At 46.3% G+C, this 20,164-nt stretch overlaps 1 protein-coding gene across 2 annotated transcripts in view; it reads right to left on the reverse strand.

Annotated features, from left to right (window-relative positions):
• SORL1 (sortilin related receptor 1) overlaps nucleotides 1–20,164 on the reverse strand; it is an 84,440-nt gene that overhangs the window by 12,793 nt on the left and 51,483 nt on the right. Inside the window, exons 25-40 of one of the 2 annotated variants that reach the window (XM_014593755.3) lie at nucleotides 19,122–19,241; nucleotides 15,111–15,233; nucleotides 14,346–14,453; nucleotides 13,818–13,949; nucleotides 12,639–12,770; nucleotides 11,875–12,009; nucleotides 10,002–10,157; nucleotides 9,038–9,187; nucleotides 8,097–8,225; nucleotides 6,491–6,617; nucleotides 5,718–5,887; nucleotides 4,742–4,854; nucleotides 3,512–3,616; nucleotides 2,495–2,567; nucleotides 1,344–1,426; nucleotides 187–283 (exon numbers count right to left, since the gene is read on the reverse strand). In XM_014593755.3, coding sequence (XP_014449241.2) covers nucleotides 187–283; nucleotides 1,344–1,426; nucleotides 2,495–2,567; nucleotides 3,512–3,616; nucleotides 4,742–4,854; nucleotides 5,718–5,887; nucleotides 6,491–6,617; nucleotides 8,097–8,225; nucleotides 9,038–9,187; nucleotides 10,002–10,157; nucleotides 11,875–12,009; nucleotides 12,639–12,770; nucleotides 13,818–13,949; nucleotides 14,346–14,453; nucleotides 15,111–15,233; nucleotides 19,122–19,241 — 1,953 coding nt within the window. Of the gene's footprint in view, nucleotides 1–186; nucleotides 284–1,343; nucleotides 1,427–2,494; nucleotides 2,568–3,511; nucleotides 3,617–4,741; nucleotides 4,855–5,717; nucleotides 5,888–6,490; nucleotides 6,618–8,096; nucleotides 8,226–9,037; nucleotides 9,188–10,001; nucleotides 10,158–11,874; nucleotides 12,010–12,638; nucleotides 12,771–13,817; nucleotides 13,950–14,345; nucleotides 14,454–15,110; nucleotides 15,237–19,121; nucleotides 19,242–20,164 lie in introns of both variants that reach the window. The other variant, XM_019487308.2, reaches the window with a different exon arrangement.

A 20,164-nucleotide genomic window follows, 5' to 3' on the forward strand; every position in this document is an offset into this window, starting at 1 on the left:
TATCTAGAGTTTTCACAGGGATCATGAATCTGCAGTCCTGTCCTGAAATGACCTGCCCACACAATGAACCTTACTCGCATGAGTACCCTACCTAGATTAAGAACTACTGAAATGCCACTCTATAACAATGACAATCTCCCCACCAGGATGTCTTCAGGACAAGAGTTTTACAGCCAGAAGTTTTACCTTTTTGCGCGGACTTTTCTCCCTCTATGAACAAAGTCCTTTTTTCCTGCCTGTGGGTATCAAATGTCCAGAAGATGTTCACAACATAACCAGTCACCTACCAAGCAGCAAAAGCACATAGGATGCATGAGCTCTTTGTTCAGCTGTCTCTTTACACAATACAAGATGAATGGTACACCTTACATACATAGCACACCTTCATACTGGATCTCCTATCACAAGTGGAGCAACTGGGGCAGTCTATGTCATAGATTTCATAGATGTTAGGGGCTGGAAGGGACCTCACGAGATCATCAGGTCCAGCCCCCTGCCCAAGGGGCAGGAAGTCAGCAGGGGTCAAAGGATCTCAGCAAGATAGGCATCCAAGTGGTTTTGGAAAGTCTCCAAAGTAGGTGCTTGCACCACCTTTGGGGAGAGTCTGTTCCAGGCCCTGAGGACTCAGACAGTAAAGAAGTTTTTCCTTATGTCCAACCTATCTGCTGTTTTTGATCACCATCTCCATGCCTCTCCACCCCTTAAACACCTGTACCCGTACAGGACTTGTAATAAGGAGATGTCCGGAAACCCTACTTTTGAAAAAAGTCTGAATATTTGAATGCTGAGGACAGGCGGAAGCTATCTTTTGTTAGTTCTTGCTTTGCTGGCTTGTTGTCCTTTAGGATCCGGAGATACGTATCAAGCCTCTACAGCGCATATGCTGGAGATCTGGTTAGGACCTGTATGAAAACTGAACCCTGCTGTTTCCCAGTCCTTGTCAGAGAGTCTGAAGAAGAAACCAGTACCAGACTGGCAACCCTGCTTCCACATCACCTCCTAGCGTCAAGGCATTTATCAATGTGAAAACTGCAGGGCATGCACTGTGCTACCAGCACTCTCTGCATTTGCCCTGGGGTCTCTGAACCCTTGCATTACATGGTAAATACCAGGCAGAGCTAGGGTAATTAGGTATTGACTATTCAACCTGTCTTAAAAAACCCAACCCCTTGATGACTGTATTCTTACTTTCTAAACAGGCGATTTGCTTATCTCAAAATTGGGATGTTCATTTGGCTAAACAACACCGAGTGGCATACTTTATCGTGCAATAAATGTCTATTATGCCAACTATTTACGATTGTGATCTAACTCTGGTTCCAGCCACAGGGTTAACACCTTACCTTAGTTTTAGTGTCCATTTTCAGGGTGAAACTAATAGAGTCTTCACTGTAACTCTCAATATGTATGGTAGGCGGTGGAATAACTGAAGAGAATAAACAGATGTTAATTCAAGGTCAAAACTCTAAAACACAATTGTATTTCTACGGCACTAGAAAAAGCAGATTGTTATAGTTGTTATCCTGAAGGTCTTCTACCAAGGATTTCTTCCACGTAGAAAGAAACCTGCGCTGTAGACCACAATATTGACTTCAGTCTCTGAAATCACTGAGATGAGCGCTCTTTTACAGTCAATACTTCAAGGTGGGACTAATACTTTGGAATAAAAGGTGAAGAGAGGATGCTGAGTTTAGAGTGGGTCAGAGCAGAATTTATTGGAAAATCTTGCAAATTGTTTCAATTTTTTCTCCCTCTGCCTTCCAATGATTAGTTACTGGTCGCTCTTCATATTCTCAGGGTCGTTACATATTTTCAGTAGCCTGCTCTTTTTTCCCTGTTTTTCTTGCATTGCCGAAAGCGGATTTACAGCCACAAATCAATGCCAATCACTGAAAGGGACACTGTCAGCACATTTAGGATTGACGTGTAAGTTTTTTTCGAAAAAAAAAAAAATCCCAATTGATATAGAAACTCATAATAAAAATGATTCCAAGGTTTTATTTTTTAAAAGTTCTGTTTTTTGCGGGGTTTTTTTGGTTGCATTTAAACATGACTCTGGTATCTGTAATCTAACCGTTGCGATATCAGGTGACTGCACTGGAACCTCAGTAAAGCTGATTAGATGTTTTTCGCAGTCCAGACTACATGAAATACAAAGCTAACAGAAGCCAGGGCAGTAAAAAATAAATTAGATTTTCCAAGTTCTTCCAGGCTGAAAAATGGAAGGTGATAATAGTAGCACAACAATAGGATTTGGATTTCTAAAGTTAGATTTTCAATTTGACAGTCTCCTTTTTTTTTTTTTAACTTGCAAGTTCTACAGCACCTGTACTGCATTTCTAAATGGCACAAGCAGAGCCAATACAACCGTTAAAAATCCTAACAGAGGAAAAAAAAAAAGAGAAATCAGATGGTTATTCATGCTTGTTTACTTCATTCTTTTTTTCTATGTTGCCCACGCTCGTTCAAACTGAAACATATAAAAATGGTTTACCTTTGCCTTTTGTGGTGGTGATGGATTTGGAATCACTCCAGTTTCCTACTCCCCGACTAGTTACCGCGGCAACCTTTTTTCAAATTAGAGGGTTAGTTAATATGAACAAATGCACATTGTCAAAATTTGATAATGAAAACAGAGTATGAGTTTTCGAGCAGAGTTATTGATAGGGTGGAACTGAAGAGAAATGGACTTGGAAGCAAAACAAAGTGGCTTAATTACTCGGTAATAAAAGGGTTGCGAACAAAGATACAGCACAGCTACTTGGAGTTAATTAGGGTAATCTAAGGAGGTGCAGATATATCACCTGCACCTCCTTAGATTACCCCGAGGACAAGGTCTTTTTAAAAAAGGCTTCTCATGTGAAGGGGCTTCTGAATAATTCTGCCCTGATATAAAGAACCATAATTGCCATGAAGTCCATTGCTGCGATGAATTTGGAAACTGTCTTGCATAAAGAAAGGCAAGTGCATATATTACAATGCACACCCGCTTTTCTGCCTGAAAGGGATAGTACAAACCAGCGTAAAAGTAGTATGGATTCATGACGGCTATATCCTGACATCTGCTTTAACACTGAATCCCTACTGATATCAGTGATTGAGCTAAGCAATGTGGAAAATCGACAGGTCAGGGCCGTACCTTCCCCAGTGTTTTCTCATGCAAATCCCCGTCCCATTAATTTAGCCTTTAACATTATACCCCATCCAGTGACTTCCCTCCACACATCCACCCCATTTCTTTCCCAAGTGACACAATTAGGACTAAATCTGTAGCTGACCCAGACCTCGCCCAATCACGGTGACTTCAGAATTAGGCCATTAGTGATGACTTTTAAAAAATACAAGCTTGACTCCTTCCATTCATAATGACAGAGTCAGCAATTGTGCTGGTCTTAGGCTCGTGCCAGGTTGAGCTGGCACGTTGTTAGTTGGGTAACTATGCAGTTCTCAGATCACCCGTTAAAGGAAACCTCTGCTCCATCTATAAGTAAAGGCTTTGAAAAATACTCACTCTAAAGGTATACAGTGTGTTGAGCTGCAGGTCCTTGATCTCAGTATAGTTCCTACTGGCTCGAAGTGATGACCACTCGTTGGAGCCACTTCTGCTGTATTCCACCTAGTAATGTGGAAAGAAGGGATCAGAGCTTCATAATGAGCAATGTACTTGGGCCATGTGCTGGACAGATATTCCTGTGATAGGGTAGTACAGGCCATCACAACTGAGAGAAGAGTCACAACTTGAAGATGTCTGAAAAGTTAGGCTTAGGCAGCCCCTTTCTAACTGGAACCACGCAACTTCCCCCAACACAGCTGGTCTAAATTGAGAGACATGGTAAAATACCTTCCTAGTATGCATCTGCACCTGGCCTACGGACAAATGCGTAGGCCACACAAACGTGTCTGAAAGGTCCTCTGCTACACACACCCTGTGGATCACAGGTCCTTCCCAACAACCAATAATATCATCCATTAAGGGATTAAGTAAAGCAAGTGAAACCTTGACACAAATTACTAAAGCAGTGGTTCTCTACCTTCCAGAGCTAACGCTTCCCTCATCAGACTCAAGGCACCCCTTGGAAAATGCCAGCTCTTAGTTTTCACTCATTTCTTGACTATGGGAAAAGACAAGAGCAATCCTTCTGCGGCAAAGAACTCAGACAGACCCCAGCAGGTCAGGATGATTTTAACACTATCAATTTTTATTTGAAATCTCTGGGTTTATCTGGTGAATCATGTATGCATGTTAGAGAATATTAACACTGCATGGCACCCCGAGGCACCTTTGAAAGGATCTCAAGGCACCCTGGTTGAGAATCAGCGTGCTACAGAAACCATACAAGTTTCACCTCGCCAGCCCTGGCAAGTGTAGAGGACTGCCAAGAATCCAGGAAAATTTACAATTTGGGTTTATCATGGCCTATAACAGGAGAGTGGGCCAGGTTAAAGCGACTCAGTTCTGTGAACCATGGGTCTTTTTCTGAAAATTATTTTTATCATGTGTCTAAGGAAAGAAACAGAAACCTTTCTGTCTTGTCATCAGTCTCAGAAGCAAAGGCTTATGGCATCCCTAAATCTGAATGGGTATTTCAGTGATTGTATGATACGGAGGTGATATCATTAACTCCCAGTGCTATGCACTGTCATGTTGCTTCTCCCTGAGAGAGGAACCCCTTCCTTTGATCTGCCTGCAGAGCTCCCACTCAACACGGGGGCCAAGGACAAGGTACTGAACAACACTCACAATGTATTCTCGTATCAGGCCATGGGCATTCGCAGGTGGAGTCCAGCGGCTGCTCACTGTGCCTTCGACCTCTTTGCTTAGAGACAGCTGAAGATTGAAAGGGGCATCGGGTACTGGCAAAGAAACAAATAGGTTAGGGATGCACAGGCCACAGGAGTCAGCATGTCAGGACCATAATGGCTGAGCCATAAGCAAGACCTTGGCTATGAGTAAGTTCTCCTACTAGGGGAAATGAACAGGCCCTGGATGTGTCTTGTGTCCTCTCCATCCCTTAGAAACATTGCACCTAACAAGAAAAATTTTGACTTAAGTGCAAGTTTTCCTCCTGACTGTAAAGAAACCAACATCATTTATTTTGTCCCATCTCCCCAGCCCAGGCCTCCACCCTCAGCAAAATTTCAAATACTGGATTCCCTACACATGGCTCCAACAATGCCACAACCTCCGAAGAGTAGTACAAATAGCGAATTTCCCAGCGAACCCTATTTCTTTTTGGTTAGAGGCACAACCGCGGATGAGGGGACAGATCCTGGGATCAAAAGAGCTATCCAAATGAACTCCCACTGATGCTGTGTCCCTTAGGTCTACTGCAAAAGGTCATGGGCTGCTATTCAGAAAATGCAATTCCATCTTTTAAACTGGGGGGTGGCCAAGCTGCAGCACAGGTGCTAGAGGTGCCAACACGGGCAGCTTGTGTGGCACGCAGTTGATCAGGGAGGGGACAGGGAGCGCAGTGGCACACAGGGCAGGGAGCAGAGAACAAAGCAGTAAATTGGGCAGGGAGCACTGGGAAGGAAGCAGGAAGCAAAGCAGCAGATCAGGCAGGGAACGGGGATCAGAGAGGCACTCGAGAAGGGCATGGGGCTACTTTGTGGGATGCTTCCCACTGTTATCCTTTAAGAATCACATGCTGGGGTTACTTGATCAACAATTTGCAAACCTAGGGAGTCCAAGGAGAACAAGTAAGACTGCTTACATCCTTCCGGTGTGCGCAGAGTAACGAAGTCATTAGTGTTGTAGATTTTGGTGAGACAGTGGACCTGGACTTTGACTTGGTACGTGCAATCTGGCTTGAGGACTTTTAAGATGCTGTTTGTTTTGTTGCTGTGAGTTTCTAAAATTTTCCAAATACTTTCACCAACCATCCTGTGTAGGAGATTAAAACCACTTAGGTCTGGAAGCAGTTTGGTAACAAGAGGTTTTAACTTGTCTCAGGAATGCGAATCATAAGGCTATGCTTTTAGAGACTGCTTGCTTTTCTTGTTCATTGTTAAACTTGAAAGTTAAGCAGTTTCAAAAAGCAAGTTACAAATAGCTGAAGGATTTACAACAGCCACTTAAATCAATTTTTATTCCAACTACTCTCCCCTAACTTGACTCTTGTTCTCTCCTACTAATTGTTTCCCACACAAAGAAAAGACCCAAAGGATTGTTTCCCGAACAAAGAAAACAATCAGAAAAAGAAGCTGATTACATAAGGAAAATCAGTAAAACCACCTGTATGCAAAAGTGCTGTCAAATGCGTGCTGAAAAAAATAACAGCAAAACAGTTTACCATCAATCTCCTCTACTTATAGCCATCTGGGAGCTGGGTTTTCATGCAGAAACAATTTTTTTTAGGTTGAAATGAATCCCCGTAAGGCCCTGATCCTACAGAGAGCCTAAGGTTTCTCCTAACTTTGTCACGGCACACAAAAACCCACAGTGACGGTAAAGTTGTGCTTGGCAGAAATAACTTGTGTGCCTTACCTATAATAGACGTTATAGAGACAGGATGCGGAGGGCATTTTTTTGGGTCGAGCCCAGGTTAAAGTCACATCACCAGAGAAATCAGCAGTCCACTGGAGATTCTGGACTTTGTACACAATTGTGTCATCTAAGCAGACAACAAGGAGCATTATTTTACTGGAGGGAAACCAATACAGTGCTTCACAAAGAGCAGTCAGTGCATGAGGTGCTTTGAAGCATACGCTGAATCAGAGCTCATGGATAATGCCCCATTTAAAATGACATTAGAAGAGTATCTCCCGTTTCCAAGTGGCCCCTCTCTGCAGCCTGACCTAAAGGAGTCACTATTTCACTTGTGGAAGATGCTTACTTATGAATCTACATCAAAACTGTAAACTGTCACAGTCTTCTTTTGCATGGTTTTTTCCCCATATTGCCTAGTTCAGAGTGGGCAGTTAGAGGAAAAATAGTCCTGGACTGAATGGAGCGGAGAGAGATTGTGGAGATCTGGCTTCTAATGCTGGCCTAATGCTTGGCTGAAAGGCCCTGAAGGAGCGCTGTTATCAGTATACCTACCCACTGGGTAGTAGATCTCCCTGCCCCTACTCGTCGGTCCAGTGTGTGCTAATACACCCTCCCCTATCTCTGCTGGCCAGCTGGTTCTCCTCTGTCTCTTCACATGTAGTTTGTCCTGCTCCATCTACACCCCTCCATTCACTGTCTTCCTTCAACTCAGGATCACTGCTTTGCTGACAGAGACCTCTCCCCTCCTCCAGTCTGAGCCCAGAGCTGTGGACACGAGCAGCGCTCCCCAGGCTCTGCTTAGCCAACTGGCTTCATTTCTCCATTTATTAAGAAAACCAAACAGAACGCACTGAGCTGATCCTGCTTAAATTTCCTAATCAGCTGAAAATTAAACCAAATGAGCCTGCCGGTCCAAAGGGGAAGCGCTGAAACTCCCGGCAGCAGTGCTGGCTGGGAGGAGAAAGCTGTGGCTTCTCTTCGGCGTTCCAGCCTAGCTCCGGGTCCCGGCAGCGCCATCCCCCCGAGTCTGGGCTGCTTCTCAGAATCAATATTTAATTAAAGAACTAAAAACTGATTGATGCTCAATACCCCAAGCGGTTCAAGTTTTAAAATGGCTGAATCTCACGGCTGGGAGGAGACGGTGATCGATCGTTACAGTTATCTACCCAGAACGGACCGGGGCTGGGTTCCTCGCCCATCAAAGTGCAGCGTGTCTGACGCTGCAGGGCTAATGAAGGAGGGCATGAGAGGAATGAGCAAGTGGGGAGCATGGAGCTCAGGTCAGTACCAATAGTCTCTGGGTCATGCTTGCAGAGGAGGCTGCAGCTTTCAAAACTGCACCTGCCCATTACCCATGTAAATCAGGTGACTTCCCTCCTGACTGCCCTAGTATTACTTTTGTAGGTCTGCAGTTGCTATAGCAGTAAATGGACAATGATGTTCTCTGAACCAGGAAGGCAGATGGTCTGTACACTCATGACTCAAGAAGGACTGATTTTGGTTTGCTGTGAATGGAAGGACAAGACCCCATGAGACGGTCTCTGTATCACAATGTAGCCCAAGCTATGACAAATGTAAGAAGCCCTGTGATGGAGCTACCTACCAGTGCAGTTTTTCTCGTCGCTGCTATCCGGGCAGTCGAGAAATCCATCACACAGTTCTGTTGTCATGAGGCAGGCCTCCCCATCTTCACATCTATAGCCATCAGGGCATGACAGTGTGCTGGGTGTAGCTGAAGGAACCAAAAACACGGCATGACTCAGAGGTTGAGAGTTTCTTTCTTCCTTGAATGCGCTCTCTGGTGCTGCTAACCAGTAACCATGTTCAAATGCAGAGGTGAGCGCATTACATTAATAGGTCCCTGAATAGAATTTGCAATTCTCATTCATGACTACTCCATCATTACAGCCCACTGAGATCATTTGAGATGAAAGCTGCTGCAGTATATCGGTATGAGACTGTTATCACTGAGGATGCTGGTAATAAGGCTGGTTCAGAAAGATTCAATGTTACGTTCGGAGATTAAGAACACACACAAGGATGCTTTAAACAAGCAAATGAGAGGTGATGACAGTTATCTGAAGCAGGGTTTTGCTTTCTGTTCCCTGGTGGTGCAGCACCTGAAAGAATGAGGTCCTGGCTCCTGATCATCACTCCTCAGTGCTAAGGGACAATAGTGGCTTTGCTTTATTTATTTATTTTTTAAATGCAAACATCAGGCATTTTAACATTCATCTCTACGGATGAAGGGAGTGGGTTGAATTTTCCAGTTTGGGAAAACAAGTCGTCATGTTGGCACCTGGAATGGGGCTCTATCTGTCTATTACCACCTAGCCAGTATGGCCCCAATCCAGACACTAGTTATATTATTATTGATTTCTCACTTTCTTACTCTAGTACTGCACTTGGCACACTACACTTCCAGACACAGTCCCAGCAGGGCTCCCAGGGGCCTGAGACATTTTATGAGGCTCTTCCCGTTAAAGAAAGCCTGGCTGAAGGGAGGGCCTAGGACCCTCCACCATGCAGGGGACAAGCACTTACGACAGTTCATCTCGTCCGTGCCATCCTGGCAGTCTCCCACGCCATTGCATCGCTTCCAGTTTGGGATGCATTTCCTCAGCTGTTGGCACTCGAACTCGAATCGGCTGCACCGGCCCAGGAAGGTGCTGGAGGTCGCGGTGACATTGATTACTGGGTACCGGGAGGAACAGAAGAGTGGTTGAACTGCACAAGTCGGAGCAGAGCTCTTCCCCGGGCGACAGCACTGACTGACAGCTGGGTTCTCCCGGGCTTCGGCTGGACCGAATAAATTCAGATGCCCCCTCTCCGCTAGATGGCAGCCTCTTCCTGCTTAACAAGTATCAAACTCTCCAGCAGCTGGGAAATAACCAGATCCCACTTCTCCATCTCCTCTCTTTCAGGAGGACTGTAAAATCAACTGACGTGCTACTCTGTAAACCCAAACTAGAAATGGGGAAGCCAGCCCTGCAGGTCTCCAACGGGGCTAAGCTGTGCAGCTGGGAAGGATGTGTCTGCATTGCCTCTGAAGGCACAGCGCCAGCTCATGGAGATGCCCAAGTTAGCTTTAAGCTCGCAGGCTTGGGGGCCAATTAACCGTGTAGCTGGAGCAGCACCATGTTCAGCCAGGGTTGCAAGACCCACCTGGTACCCTGGGTAAATATTCAGGCGGCTGGGGGCTGCCATGGCTATGCTGCTGCTGGTCCTTGAATGAACCTATCTCAATCTACCTCGGGTATGTCTATGTAAGCCACTGTCACATCATGGATGGCAGTGGAGGGGTGTAACAGTCGACTGAGGGGTGATTTTCCCATTAAGCCCTGGAAGGCAGCAAATTATGTAGAAATGGATGTGCTCTGTGTGAGTCACGAGAGCTGTGCCCTTTTACATCAGCATTGAATACTGGCCCAACATCACATTTAATGGTATCTGCTCCCCGCAAAGGAATTTATGGAAAAAAAGTGGGTAAAGGAGGAGAAAGCCTTACATGAAGTCGGACAGGCTTCCTCATCAGAGCCATCTGGGCAGTCCCTGTATCCGTCACACGCCCAGCTGTTCATGATGCAGGCCCCGCTGTTACAACGGAAGTGATTAGGTGAACACGTCGTTGGAGCTGCCGTGGTAAAGGGCAGTATCTGCGAACCTAAAAATAAACCCATGAAAGCCGGCTTTACTGGCCACATCCTCACACCTGACTGCTGACAGTGCCCTTTCTGTTCCTCAAAGACTGATAGGGAAAGTCCCTGAGCTTTGATAGAAAGAGGAAAAACTGGGCATTGCAAATCAACTGCTTGCTTCCAAATTGCAGGATGGGGACCTGCAAAGCCAGGCTGAAACATGCAGGGAAGCAGGAGGCAGAAGACAGCAACCCACATGATAGTACAAACCTATTCAAATTTGCACTGAAGCTTGTGACACTTCAGACAGCTCAAGGCGCCGGCCAGTAGCACCTGCTGAGAGTTTTGCATCCCTGGCCTAGCAGACAGGACTCAGGGAAGCAGTTGGATTTCATGCTACCTAGATATTTCACTGGACTTGCTCCTATGCATCTTCTCCATCACGGCATAGAGACAAGTACCTTTCTGGACCCTAGGACTATGAGCAAGGTATGCCTCCGGGTCGAGCATACAAGCCCTCTTCACATTTTAAGGCCATGGTCCTGCACATCAGATCTGTCTGGGAGGAGATCTGCAGTTCCTGCTGGAATCAAGGTGACCCCTTACTGGCGCACAGGTCTGGCTGAGCAAATCCAATTGCAGGATTTGGGGCTAAGTAGCCAGGTTAACCCTGGTGCCTTGCCTTGTGAGGCCACATCAAACTGCCAGGAAAGGGCTAAGGACTTACCTGCCTGTCACATGACTCAGTAGAGCCTCCAAGCCTCCTCCTCCTCCCAGCTGAAAGAGGAACAGGGAAAGCCTCTAGGGACTGCAGCCCACGTGAGGCAGGGGAATTGCTTGCTGTTTAATTCACACTGTGCCCCGAGCCCAACAGCTCACATCAAAGCACAAGATCTAAATGGCCTCCTTTGTGCGTGCCGATTTCAAAACCACTCGCTAAATGGCATGTAGCCTCCGAGGGCACGCACGCAGGGCAAGAATACACAGGGAGGGCTGTTTGCAGTCAGCCAGGGTATACATTTCCAGCACACCAGCCACTGCACATCAGGCCCTGCTTAGATGTGTGCAGCACGCTCTCAGGGCAGGGCAGATTGCTCCACTTACACGGCAGCTGACAGAGGCAAGGGGGAAGCCTCTGAGGACGGCAGGCTGCACAGGGCAGGGCAATTGCTTTCTGTTCCACAGAACCCAAGCCCTGCGCTCACTAGTTTGCACAAAAGGCCTGGCCTAGGCGTACAGGTTTCTCTAAACCCAGTCAGAAAACTATTTTGTGATGCTAGGGCAGTAAATGGAGAGAGCTCCCTTACACAAAGTCATTCTCAGATGACACCAAAAGAGTCCGCGTGAGGAGTTTCTGCACTGTAAATTCACCCCCTCTCTTACAGGGCATTACTTTGTCCCTGTAGAGACAAAGCCCTAAACTGGCCACACCAAGAAGGCTGAATCCGTGTAATTTAAGTGGTTTCTAAACAGGTTTAATGAAGTTGGGCACAAAAGGCCAGCCCCAAAAGAGGCTCTGCTGAACAGGAAGCATCCACAGCACTTGTTTGGACATGTGTAGTGTAGGCATGATTTAGTCGAGATCTCTTACTTTTTATTGCTTGTAATTTGCAATGCATGTTCTGTGTACCCAGAGCCACGGTATGATCTCAGCAGAGTCCTTCCTCGCTGGCAGGGACCAGCTGCTTTAACAAAAAGCGAATGAACAGCAGAGAGAATGGAAAAAGCTATGTTTGCTCTTACCCCCGCAATCCTTCTCATCCGACCAGTCTCCGCAGTCGTTCTCCTCATCGCATTTCCACCTGTTCGGGATGCAGTGCCCATTTGCACACTGGAACTGGTAGTATCGAGAGCAGTTCGGGGCTTCTGTTGGATTTTCTAACAACAGAATAGAAATGTGAGGTCTAGCATTTTCAAGTGCTCTCAGCATGGTGGAGATATGGGTTTGGCCTAACCTGTGACTGAACCCTGCTGGATAGTGTCCCCCAGTCTTCCTAAGCAGTGAGGGTTTTTTTCCTCCCTGATAAATTAAGCCCTTCCCTTAAAAGTTCCTACTATGGTTTTGTTACTGGTGTTCATGCTGCAGTCGAGGTGTGCTAGCTGCGTATAGCCAGACAACAGACGTGTCTCTGGTCCAAAGAGTTTCCTACTGAAAACCAGTTGTAGCACAAGAAGGTAAAAGCTGAGTCACTGAAACAGAGGGATGAATGTGGCAGGTACAATAGGAACATGTGGTTGTCTTGCCTGGCTGTGCTTCCACGTAACAGTGATTAAACTTGGAGCTCAAATACAGGATGCACTAAAAATCTGCAATGAGCAGGCTTACACATAGCTTCAAGTCAACCAAAGGAGGAAGAATATCTTTGATTCCAGATTATGAAGACCTCACTGGGTTAACGGGTGAGGGGCAGCAGCATGGTCTAGTCAAGGGAATGCAGGATTGGCAACTAGGGCAAGTCACTGCTCTTCTCTGTGCCATCGGAGATGGTTACTGAGTCTCTACTCACCGCAGTTTGCTTCATCAGAGTAATCCCCACAATCGTCCATCCCATCACACTTCCACACCAAGCTAATGCACACGCCGTTCTGGCACTGGAAGCTGAACTGGTCGCAGGTCCGGTGAAACTCTGGGTCTTGTGCTAAGCGGGGCAATGCAGAACAAGCCATTAGAAGGGAAGCGTGCAAAATCTAGCTTTTTTTCATCAGCACTTGAGTCGAAGATGCAGGACTCTGAGTGTGACTAGCCATGTCAAGGAGGGGAGGTCAGTCCCACTGCTGCTGGCTTCAGCGGTAGTCTTTCTGCTTGCTCCTGGCTTGCAAGGCCTCACCTCACAGGGACACGGATGCCTGCAGTCTAAAGGGGACAGGGCACTCTCCCGCACTAGCCCCAGATGCTGCTGCTGCACAGGACGCCTACACTGCTTCCTTACAAGACCACGCTGATGCATAAGGAATATGTTTCAGGGCATAAAACAAGCATGGACTGACTGCCTGGAGTTAGAATAATCATCCCCATCACAGGTTTCCTTGAAGCACCTGGCACTAGCCACTGCCAGAGGCAGGATTAAATGAAGTGCTGCTTGGCAGCCCCTTTGTCCACCCCAGCTGTGCACTCCCTTTGGTCTCTGGGGCACCGCACTGGAATATTTCTGATGAAGTTACCAGCCCCATCCCAGACTCTAACAAAGCCAGAACAGAGGGCCAAAGGCCAAAAGGTCAGCTGATGAAACAGCTCAATTGCTGTACTTGGCCTCTTGTATCCCACGAACCTAAAATCATCCCTTGAGTTTTGGAAACTGAAAACAGTGAGCAACACAAACCCAGACTGTCAATACCAGCACTGCATTGATATGTGCGTCAGCACCCAGGACAGGACGGGGATTTTCGAGCACTCAAGTAGCTCTGCTAATTCATTAACAGCACAGAGCGGACCTGTTCAAGCCCATCTTTCCTCTTCAACAGGAATCCTACTTTACTCTGTTCTGGGCATTGCAGGGTAGTAGACAAAGCACTGGACTGGGGCGCAAGAGATGAGGGCTCTAGTCACAGCCCTGCAGCTGGTTTCTGTGCCTCAGTTTCCCTGTCTGCAACATGCTCATCTCCTTTGTAGAGTGCTCCGGGACCCCAGGTTGAAAGGCACTAGGTGTGAGGTAAGAGCAAGGCACTGTGATTTCTGCCATACTTACAGCATCCAGCATAGTCGGCATCTTCATCTGAGCCATCCCGACACTGGACAATGCCATCACACACCATGGAGTGGAACAAGCACTGCTGCCGGTTCTTACACACGAAGTCCATGTAACGTGTGCAAAGGGGCTCTGGAAGAAACAGAGAGGGTTGGTGGGGTGAGAGAGAGATGAAAATTCAGTACTTTGTGGTAAGAAACCTTGTGCTATTCTGAAAGGTCTGCGGTTGTTTGATCCCTATGCATTTAACTATCTCCTTTGATTTACAGAGTCAAATACAGCAGGTGGAGCTCACAAAGGGCTCGATAACTCTGATGAACCATTACTACCTATGTATCTACCCAGACTTATTTCCTTTGCATCAGGGTGTAGGCACTTTGTCACAGCCTTTAAGGAATCAGCCACCCTGCCCCTCCACCCCCCACCCTACATTATATCTTTGCTTTCCTTTCAAGCACTCATCTGTACTTGACTGACCCAGAGGTTGGGCCCTGGCCCATCAAACCCAAGCTCCCGCTGCGTGCTTACCGCAGTGCTGCTCATCAGAGCCATCAGAGCAGTCGTGCATCCCATCGCAGTGCTTGCTGGTTGGAATGCAGGTCCCATTCGGACACTGGAACCCATTGCATTTTTTCTCTGAAAACAGAATTTAAAAAAGCCATCTTGATTATGGAAGGAATTCAGCCCTCATAGAGATACTTTGGACAAAACAGGAAATCATTTTCCTCATTAAAACAAAGATGCAATGAGCAAATCTTAGGAGCACCCTACGCTCCTCCCGTCCCCCAGAATTAGTTGCAGTTCTCATCTCTTTTCTCTATGTAGGGCTTGTCTATGTTATGGAGCTTTGCCAACAAATCAGCATATGACAGCAGGGGGTGTTTTTCTGCCTCTCCGAAGGACAGCATCTCTGCAGGCAGGAGCCCTCTTTCTGGCATAGCTGCGTGCAGAAAGGGGTTCAATGCCAGTTCTGTGAGCATGGGAACTTTTCATACTCATGCCCAACACAGCTAGATCACAAAACTGTGCAGTGTAGACTGTGTCTCAGTCTATAGACCTCACTAAGGCAGGAATGAGGTCCTGATCTTGGCTGTGGACTCTTTAGTACTACAATAAAACCAACACTTATGGCAAGAGAGATGGTTTTCTGGGGTCTCCTCAGGCTGGCTGTTCTTTGGTTTACCTTGTTTCAGAGTCCCAGAGCTGGTTGCCATTTAATAAAACGGTGGATAGGATAGTGATAACAACAGTCCCTCCCCACCACCCCTGCCAAGGTGAGACGAGAGCTTTTACCGCAGTTGGTAGGGTCCTCATCGGAGCTGTCCTGGCAGTCGGCATCACCATCGCACACCCACCGCTGGGGGATGCAATGTCCGTTCCGGCACTGGAAACTGGAGGCTTCACATGTATGGTATACTGCTGAACACCAACCGGGAAAGCATTAAACTACAGCCTTCACCCAGTGTCCTATTTAGGTCACCAGGCACTGCCTTAGACCCTACATAAATAAACCATATTGCTTTACGGGGGTTTTTTGTTTTGTTTTGTTTCTTTACAGCAAACTTAAATGTCTATTCACTTATCTACAGCACTGGGTTGTTCTGACCTGGAGCCTAGGGCAAGCACCTGGGAACAGGGGCTCCTGCTTCTCTTTGGCTCTGCTACTGGCTTGCTATGCGATTCTCAGCAAGTCAAGTGTGATCCTTCTGTACACTATCTATTGACTAACTGCACTTCAGCAGGTAGTTTTTGGAGGTTAGTTAATGTTTCTAAAACCTTGGAGAACTTCTAGAGTCATACACATCTCTCTTCAGTTCTCTGTGTCAGCTAGCAAAGGTACAGAGATGCCTGCACCTTGCTGGAGACAGCAATAACCTTTCAGTGAGCCAACAAGACTCTTATACACAAGAGATGCCATCACAAAAAGGTTATTAATACTGTCACTGCCTGCTGACAGGGAATGATGGCTAGAAAATGATATTTAGAGGTTTGTTTTTGGGGATTGGTTTGTAGGTAAAGTAGATACTGCATTAGCACAATATAGTAAGGGTTAATTGGTTTCTAAAATCCTGTTCGTCACAAGGTTCCCTTCGAGGCCCGCTATGTCTGAAGCCAGCAGACACACAGAAACTGAAGATATGTACCACACTGTTCCATACCATGAGATAAGGGACTCTGCCACACTGGCTAGGCCACAGTGCCCAGCTGCAGAGCCCTCGGGATTTCCAGTTTTGGTGGACAGGCCAAGTTAAAATGTGTGCTTGTGATGGGTTTGGGAAAAAAGGAATATGCTGACAGAGCAGAACATGGACAGTATGATGACCAGAGAGAGGCCAATCAACAATGCCCAGGAATGAAGAGTCATCAGAGGAGGGAAAGGATACAAAAGGAGGGATTTCAGAATAGCAAAGGGTCCCTGAGGGGAGAACCAGAGGCTACGATGGATAGAGGGCACACCACCAGCCCATCTCACCCACCCCACTGGAGGGTGGGCCTCAGCCCTCGGCCTCCAAGCTGCTAACATCTGAGATTCAAGAAAGAATCACAGGGTGAAGCTCGCGTGCTGGCCAGATGTACCTTCCCTCTGTGACAGCCCTAGAACTGGTAGATATAGAATCCGGGAGGGGGATTGTTTTGTTTCCCTTGCCTGCATTATTCTTATCTCTTCTCACTGTGTATCAATAAAATTTGCCTATTATTGAATGCAGAAGTCCTGGCCGGTCTGAGGGTTTGGGTCTGCCCAGACCAAGGTATCTGGGTCATAAATCCAGTGCCAACAGGGAGGAGATGCACAGAAGTGCCTAACCTGACAAAGAAGGCAAAGAGAGAACCTCCTAGTTATACTTAAGGTCTCAAAGACATTCTTAACCATTTTAAGGTGGAATTTGCAAAGTTGCCTAAGAGAATTAGGGACCCAATTCCTCTGGATTACAATGGATTTTGGGTACTGAACTCCCATACGTCTTTCATTTGATTTTTTTAATACAACAAGGTTTGGAGCCTAATCTACTGTATGCTTTCTTTCAATAAAAAAAAAAAAAAGGTAACAGGACAGATAATATTATTTGTTATCTAGGAGAAAAGCAACGCTCAACTTAATTAAACTGCATGCTACATTTTAGCCTAGCTAGTGACGTGCACTTCCAGATATTACAAAATACAAATCTTCTGGTGGTAATATTCTATTAGGTATTCAGTGTGAAATGTAATTATTTCAGATAAGAGCAATAAATGCAGCTGGTGGAGTCAGATGAAATGTTTCTCAAATAATTGTGATCCTCTTAGATAATTTCAACTTCAGGCTTAACAAAAATGATACGCTTTTTGAAGTAGGTTCCCTTCCTGTAGTAATTCTCTTTGAGAAACTCATATGAGAGATAAGTGAGACCAATATAAATTAACCTCCTTACATAGCCACACTTATGGAATGCAAATGACCACAATCTCTAGCTTAGTACTTTCAGGCGCGCACACTGGAGGAATGTTAAATTCTTCAACTGGGCTTAATAGGAAGATCTCAAACTTGTTCGCAGACTTCAGTCCCCTGCTTTTGCAGAACTGATTAGGACCATAATCTGTACGTCTGACCTGAGCTAACCTCCTACATGTATCAAAAGGTCTTTTACTTCAATAAATGCAGCAAAATTTGCCCATTGTGATTACCCGACCTCCTGCCTAAAACAGGAAACAGAACCTGACGCAGCAATTTCTATATTATACCCGTAACTTGTTTTTGAACTATCGTTTATATATCAGAGGGAAGTGCAACCTTGATTAGCAGTACTGGATTAGCTCCCACATCCTTGGATTAGAGGGTTCAAGTGTTAATTAGCTTCCACACTAAACACTTGCATCTCGTTTTTGCTGTGACTTGGATCTAGTTATGCCTTTATCCTCCAAATTAAGAAGTCACCTATCATTTTGACATCTCTTCCCCGTGCAAGTACTTGAAGTTTTTTAAACAAAAAACATCGGAGAGGAAGTAATAAATGTTCAGTGGTTAGAAACAGGGGCTGGATTTTAGTGGGTGCTCAGGACTCTTCTCATTTTAGCTTTTTGTTGGTGTAAGCTTCTCTCCCTTTAGGCAGATTCTAGCATGTAAGTGGAGAAACAAAGCAAGGCCTGATGTAATCCTGGTTGCAATCAGGGGCAAATCCAGTTACTCCATAAATGTTGCACTAGTGTATGATGTGAATGAAAGGCGATTCGTGGCCTTAGTACATGAATCTTTATTAGTCGCATCTACTTCACATCTGAAGCTAGAAGACTAGGGTGAAGAGCAGCCAGGCCATGTGAAGACCAGTGGCTGTCTGAGCTAAGCAGGCCCATCTCTTGGATAAGTGAAATCACTTAGAAGTCATAAAGAAACCCCCTGTTTCCTTCACACTATTTAATGTTCACAAAATGATCACAGGTCAAGCAGGGAAATTAGGTCACTGCACACCAACCTCTCTACACGTTGTAACCACCAAGCCCTTTTCAAGGGAAAGTGTCCTTATTCATATCTCCAGGACCAACAGCACCCTTATGTCTACTGACTGATCAGAATTTGTAAGGCAGTGTAAGCTTTTCAGTTCTTGCAATCAAAGAAAGGGCGCTACAGCCACAACACTGGGATCTGCCAGGGCTTCCCCTGCAAAAGTATAAAATGAAGGAAGTGCTCGATAAAGAGTCAGCCAACATGCAACAATTAAGTTGCAGGACTCAACATATTGGAAACTAATCATGACTGAACAGGCTCTGGGCCTAATATGTAAATGCACCTACCACACCTGACTGCCAGGATACTTGGCACGACTCAGATGGGGTCTTTCTGAATGTGTTGCAAGAGAAGACCCATTCTATTATTTTTCCAGAGTCAAAAGACAAGTGAAAGCTAAGAGCGGACATTTTCAAAGGAGTAACCTGAGCCTAACAAGGGGTGCCTTGAGACCAAAAAGGTTGAGAACCACTATATTACACTAGGTGCGCTCTGTGAAGAGCTGATCCAAAGCTGTCCTTCCACTGACCTCAAAGGACACTGGCTCTGTCCTTTACTTTCAGGAGGATTCTGCTTTAAACCTCACGCCACTGCCAATCAGCCTTCCCTTACAGTAGTCACTAATGCAAAATGCAGCAGCAATCTGGCAGTGGCAGTTTCAATCTCCTGCCTCTGAAGAGTTAAACTGACACCTTTCCACATAGGCTGCTCTCTTCTATGCAAAGCACTACCCTAATACAAACCCTTTAAAGATGCTTAAAGCAGGTGACAGCTCGTAACGAGCAATTCCAGCACAGGGTTATCGATCGTATCAAAGCGCTTACCAGTGCAGTTTGCTTCGTCTGACCAGTCTCTGCAATCGTTATCGCCGTCACACATCCAGGAAAGACGAATGCACATCCCCGAGCTGCAGCTGAATTCATCGTTTCTACACTGGTGAGCCTCTGTGGACAAAGCCCATGGAGTTTAGAGGGGGTGCAAATCCAACACGAGCTGCTAGCTGAGGAGGACAGGCTGAAACTCTGTGTTCAAAGTCTTGAAAGCTTGTTTAGCGTGTGGTTTCTAGTCCTGAAAGACCAACAGCTACCACGTCATTCTGATTCCCATCCTCTGTGCTCATTTGGATTTAACAGCCCACCTCTCGTGAACTCTTCAAGGCAGACAGTCTGCCAGCTGGAAAAGCTGAGCAACATGCACTCCCATTCGAGTGGCTGCGAGCTGCAGGGGCTCAGGTGCCCCAGAAAATGGAGCTGTGAGCCTCCTTTGCAATCTGGGATTTCAAGCTCTTTTGCAAGGGTTGTAATGACCTGGCTGGGTTATAAGTGCAACACTGTTCTCTATCACAAACTGGAGCCACTTGACACTGTGCCATTGACTGTTTATAGTTAAAAAGGGCTCTTGTTTGGTTTTGATGGGAGGAGGCTGGGGCTGTTGATACAGGAAGCTCTGACTCCTATCCCTGCCTGCAAAAAACCCTGGTGAACTAAGGGTTTCTCACCTTAGGAGGCACTGGGGTAAAGGTGTTACTGCCACACCCCTTCATCTGCAGCCATGGTGGCTTTTGGTGACAAAGACCTTGGAGCTGCGTGAGGTATGGGGAGGGGATGGGGGTGTCTCAAGGTGTTTTGGCATGAGTCTCAAGACCTGGGGGCTGCACAAGCAGTGTCTAATCCTGGCTCAAGCACCTGGAGGAGGAATATGAGGGCATCACGGCAACTTTCTTGCTCCGTTCTCTTGTGCAACTCACCCCTTTGCACTGCACAATGCTGGCACTAGCAAAGGAGCAACCTAGATGTGTGGCAGGGGTTGGACTGTGATGAACCAGTCAGTGTGAAGTGTGGGTGCCTCCCCAGGCTCTCCTTAGAGC

The sequence above is a fragment of the Alligator mississippiensis genome, chromosome 16, assembly GCF_030867095.1.
Source record: "Alligator mississippiensis isolate rAllMis1 chromosome 16, rAllMis1, whole genome shotgun sequence".
In the NCBI taxonomy this organism is placed as follows: domain Eukaryota; kingdom Metazoa; phylum Chordata; order Crocodylia; family Alligatoridae; genus Alligator; species Alligator mississippiensis.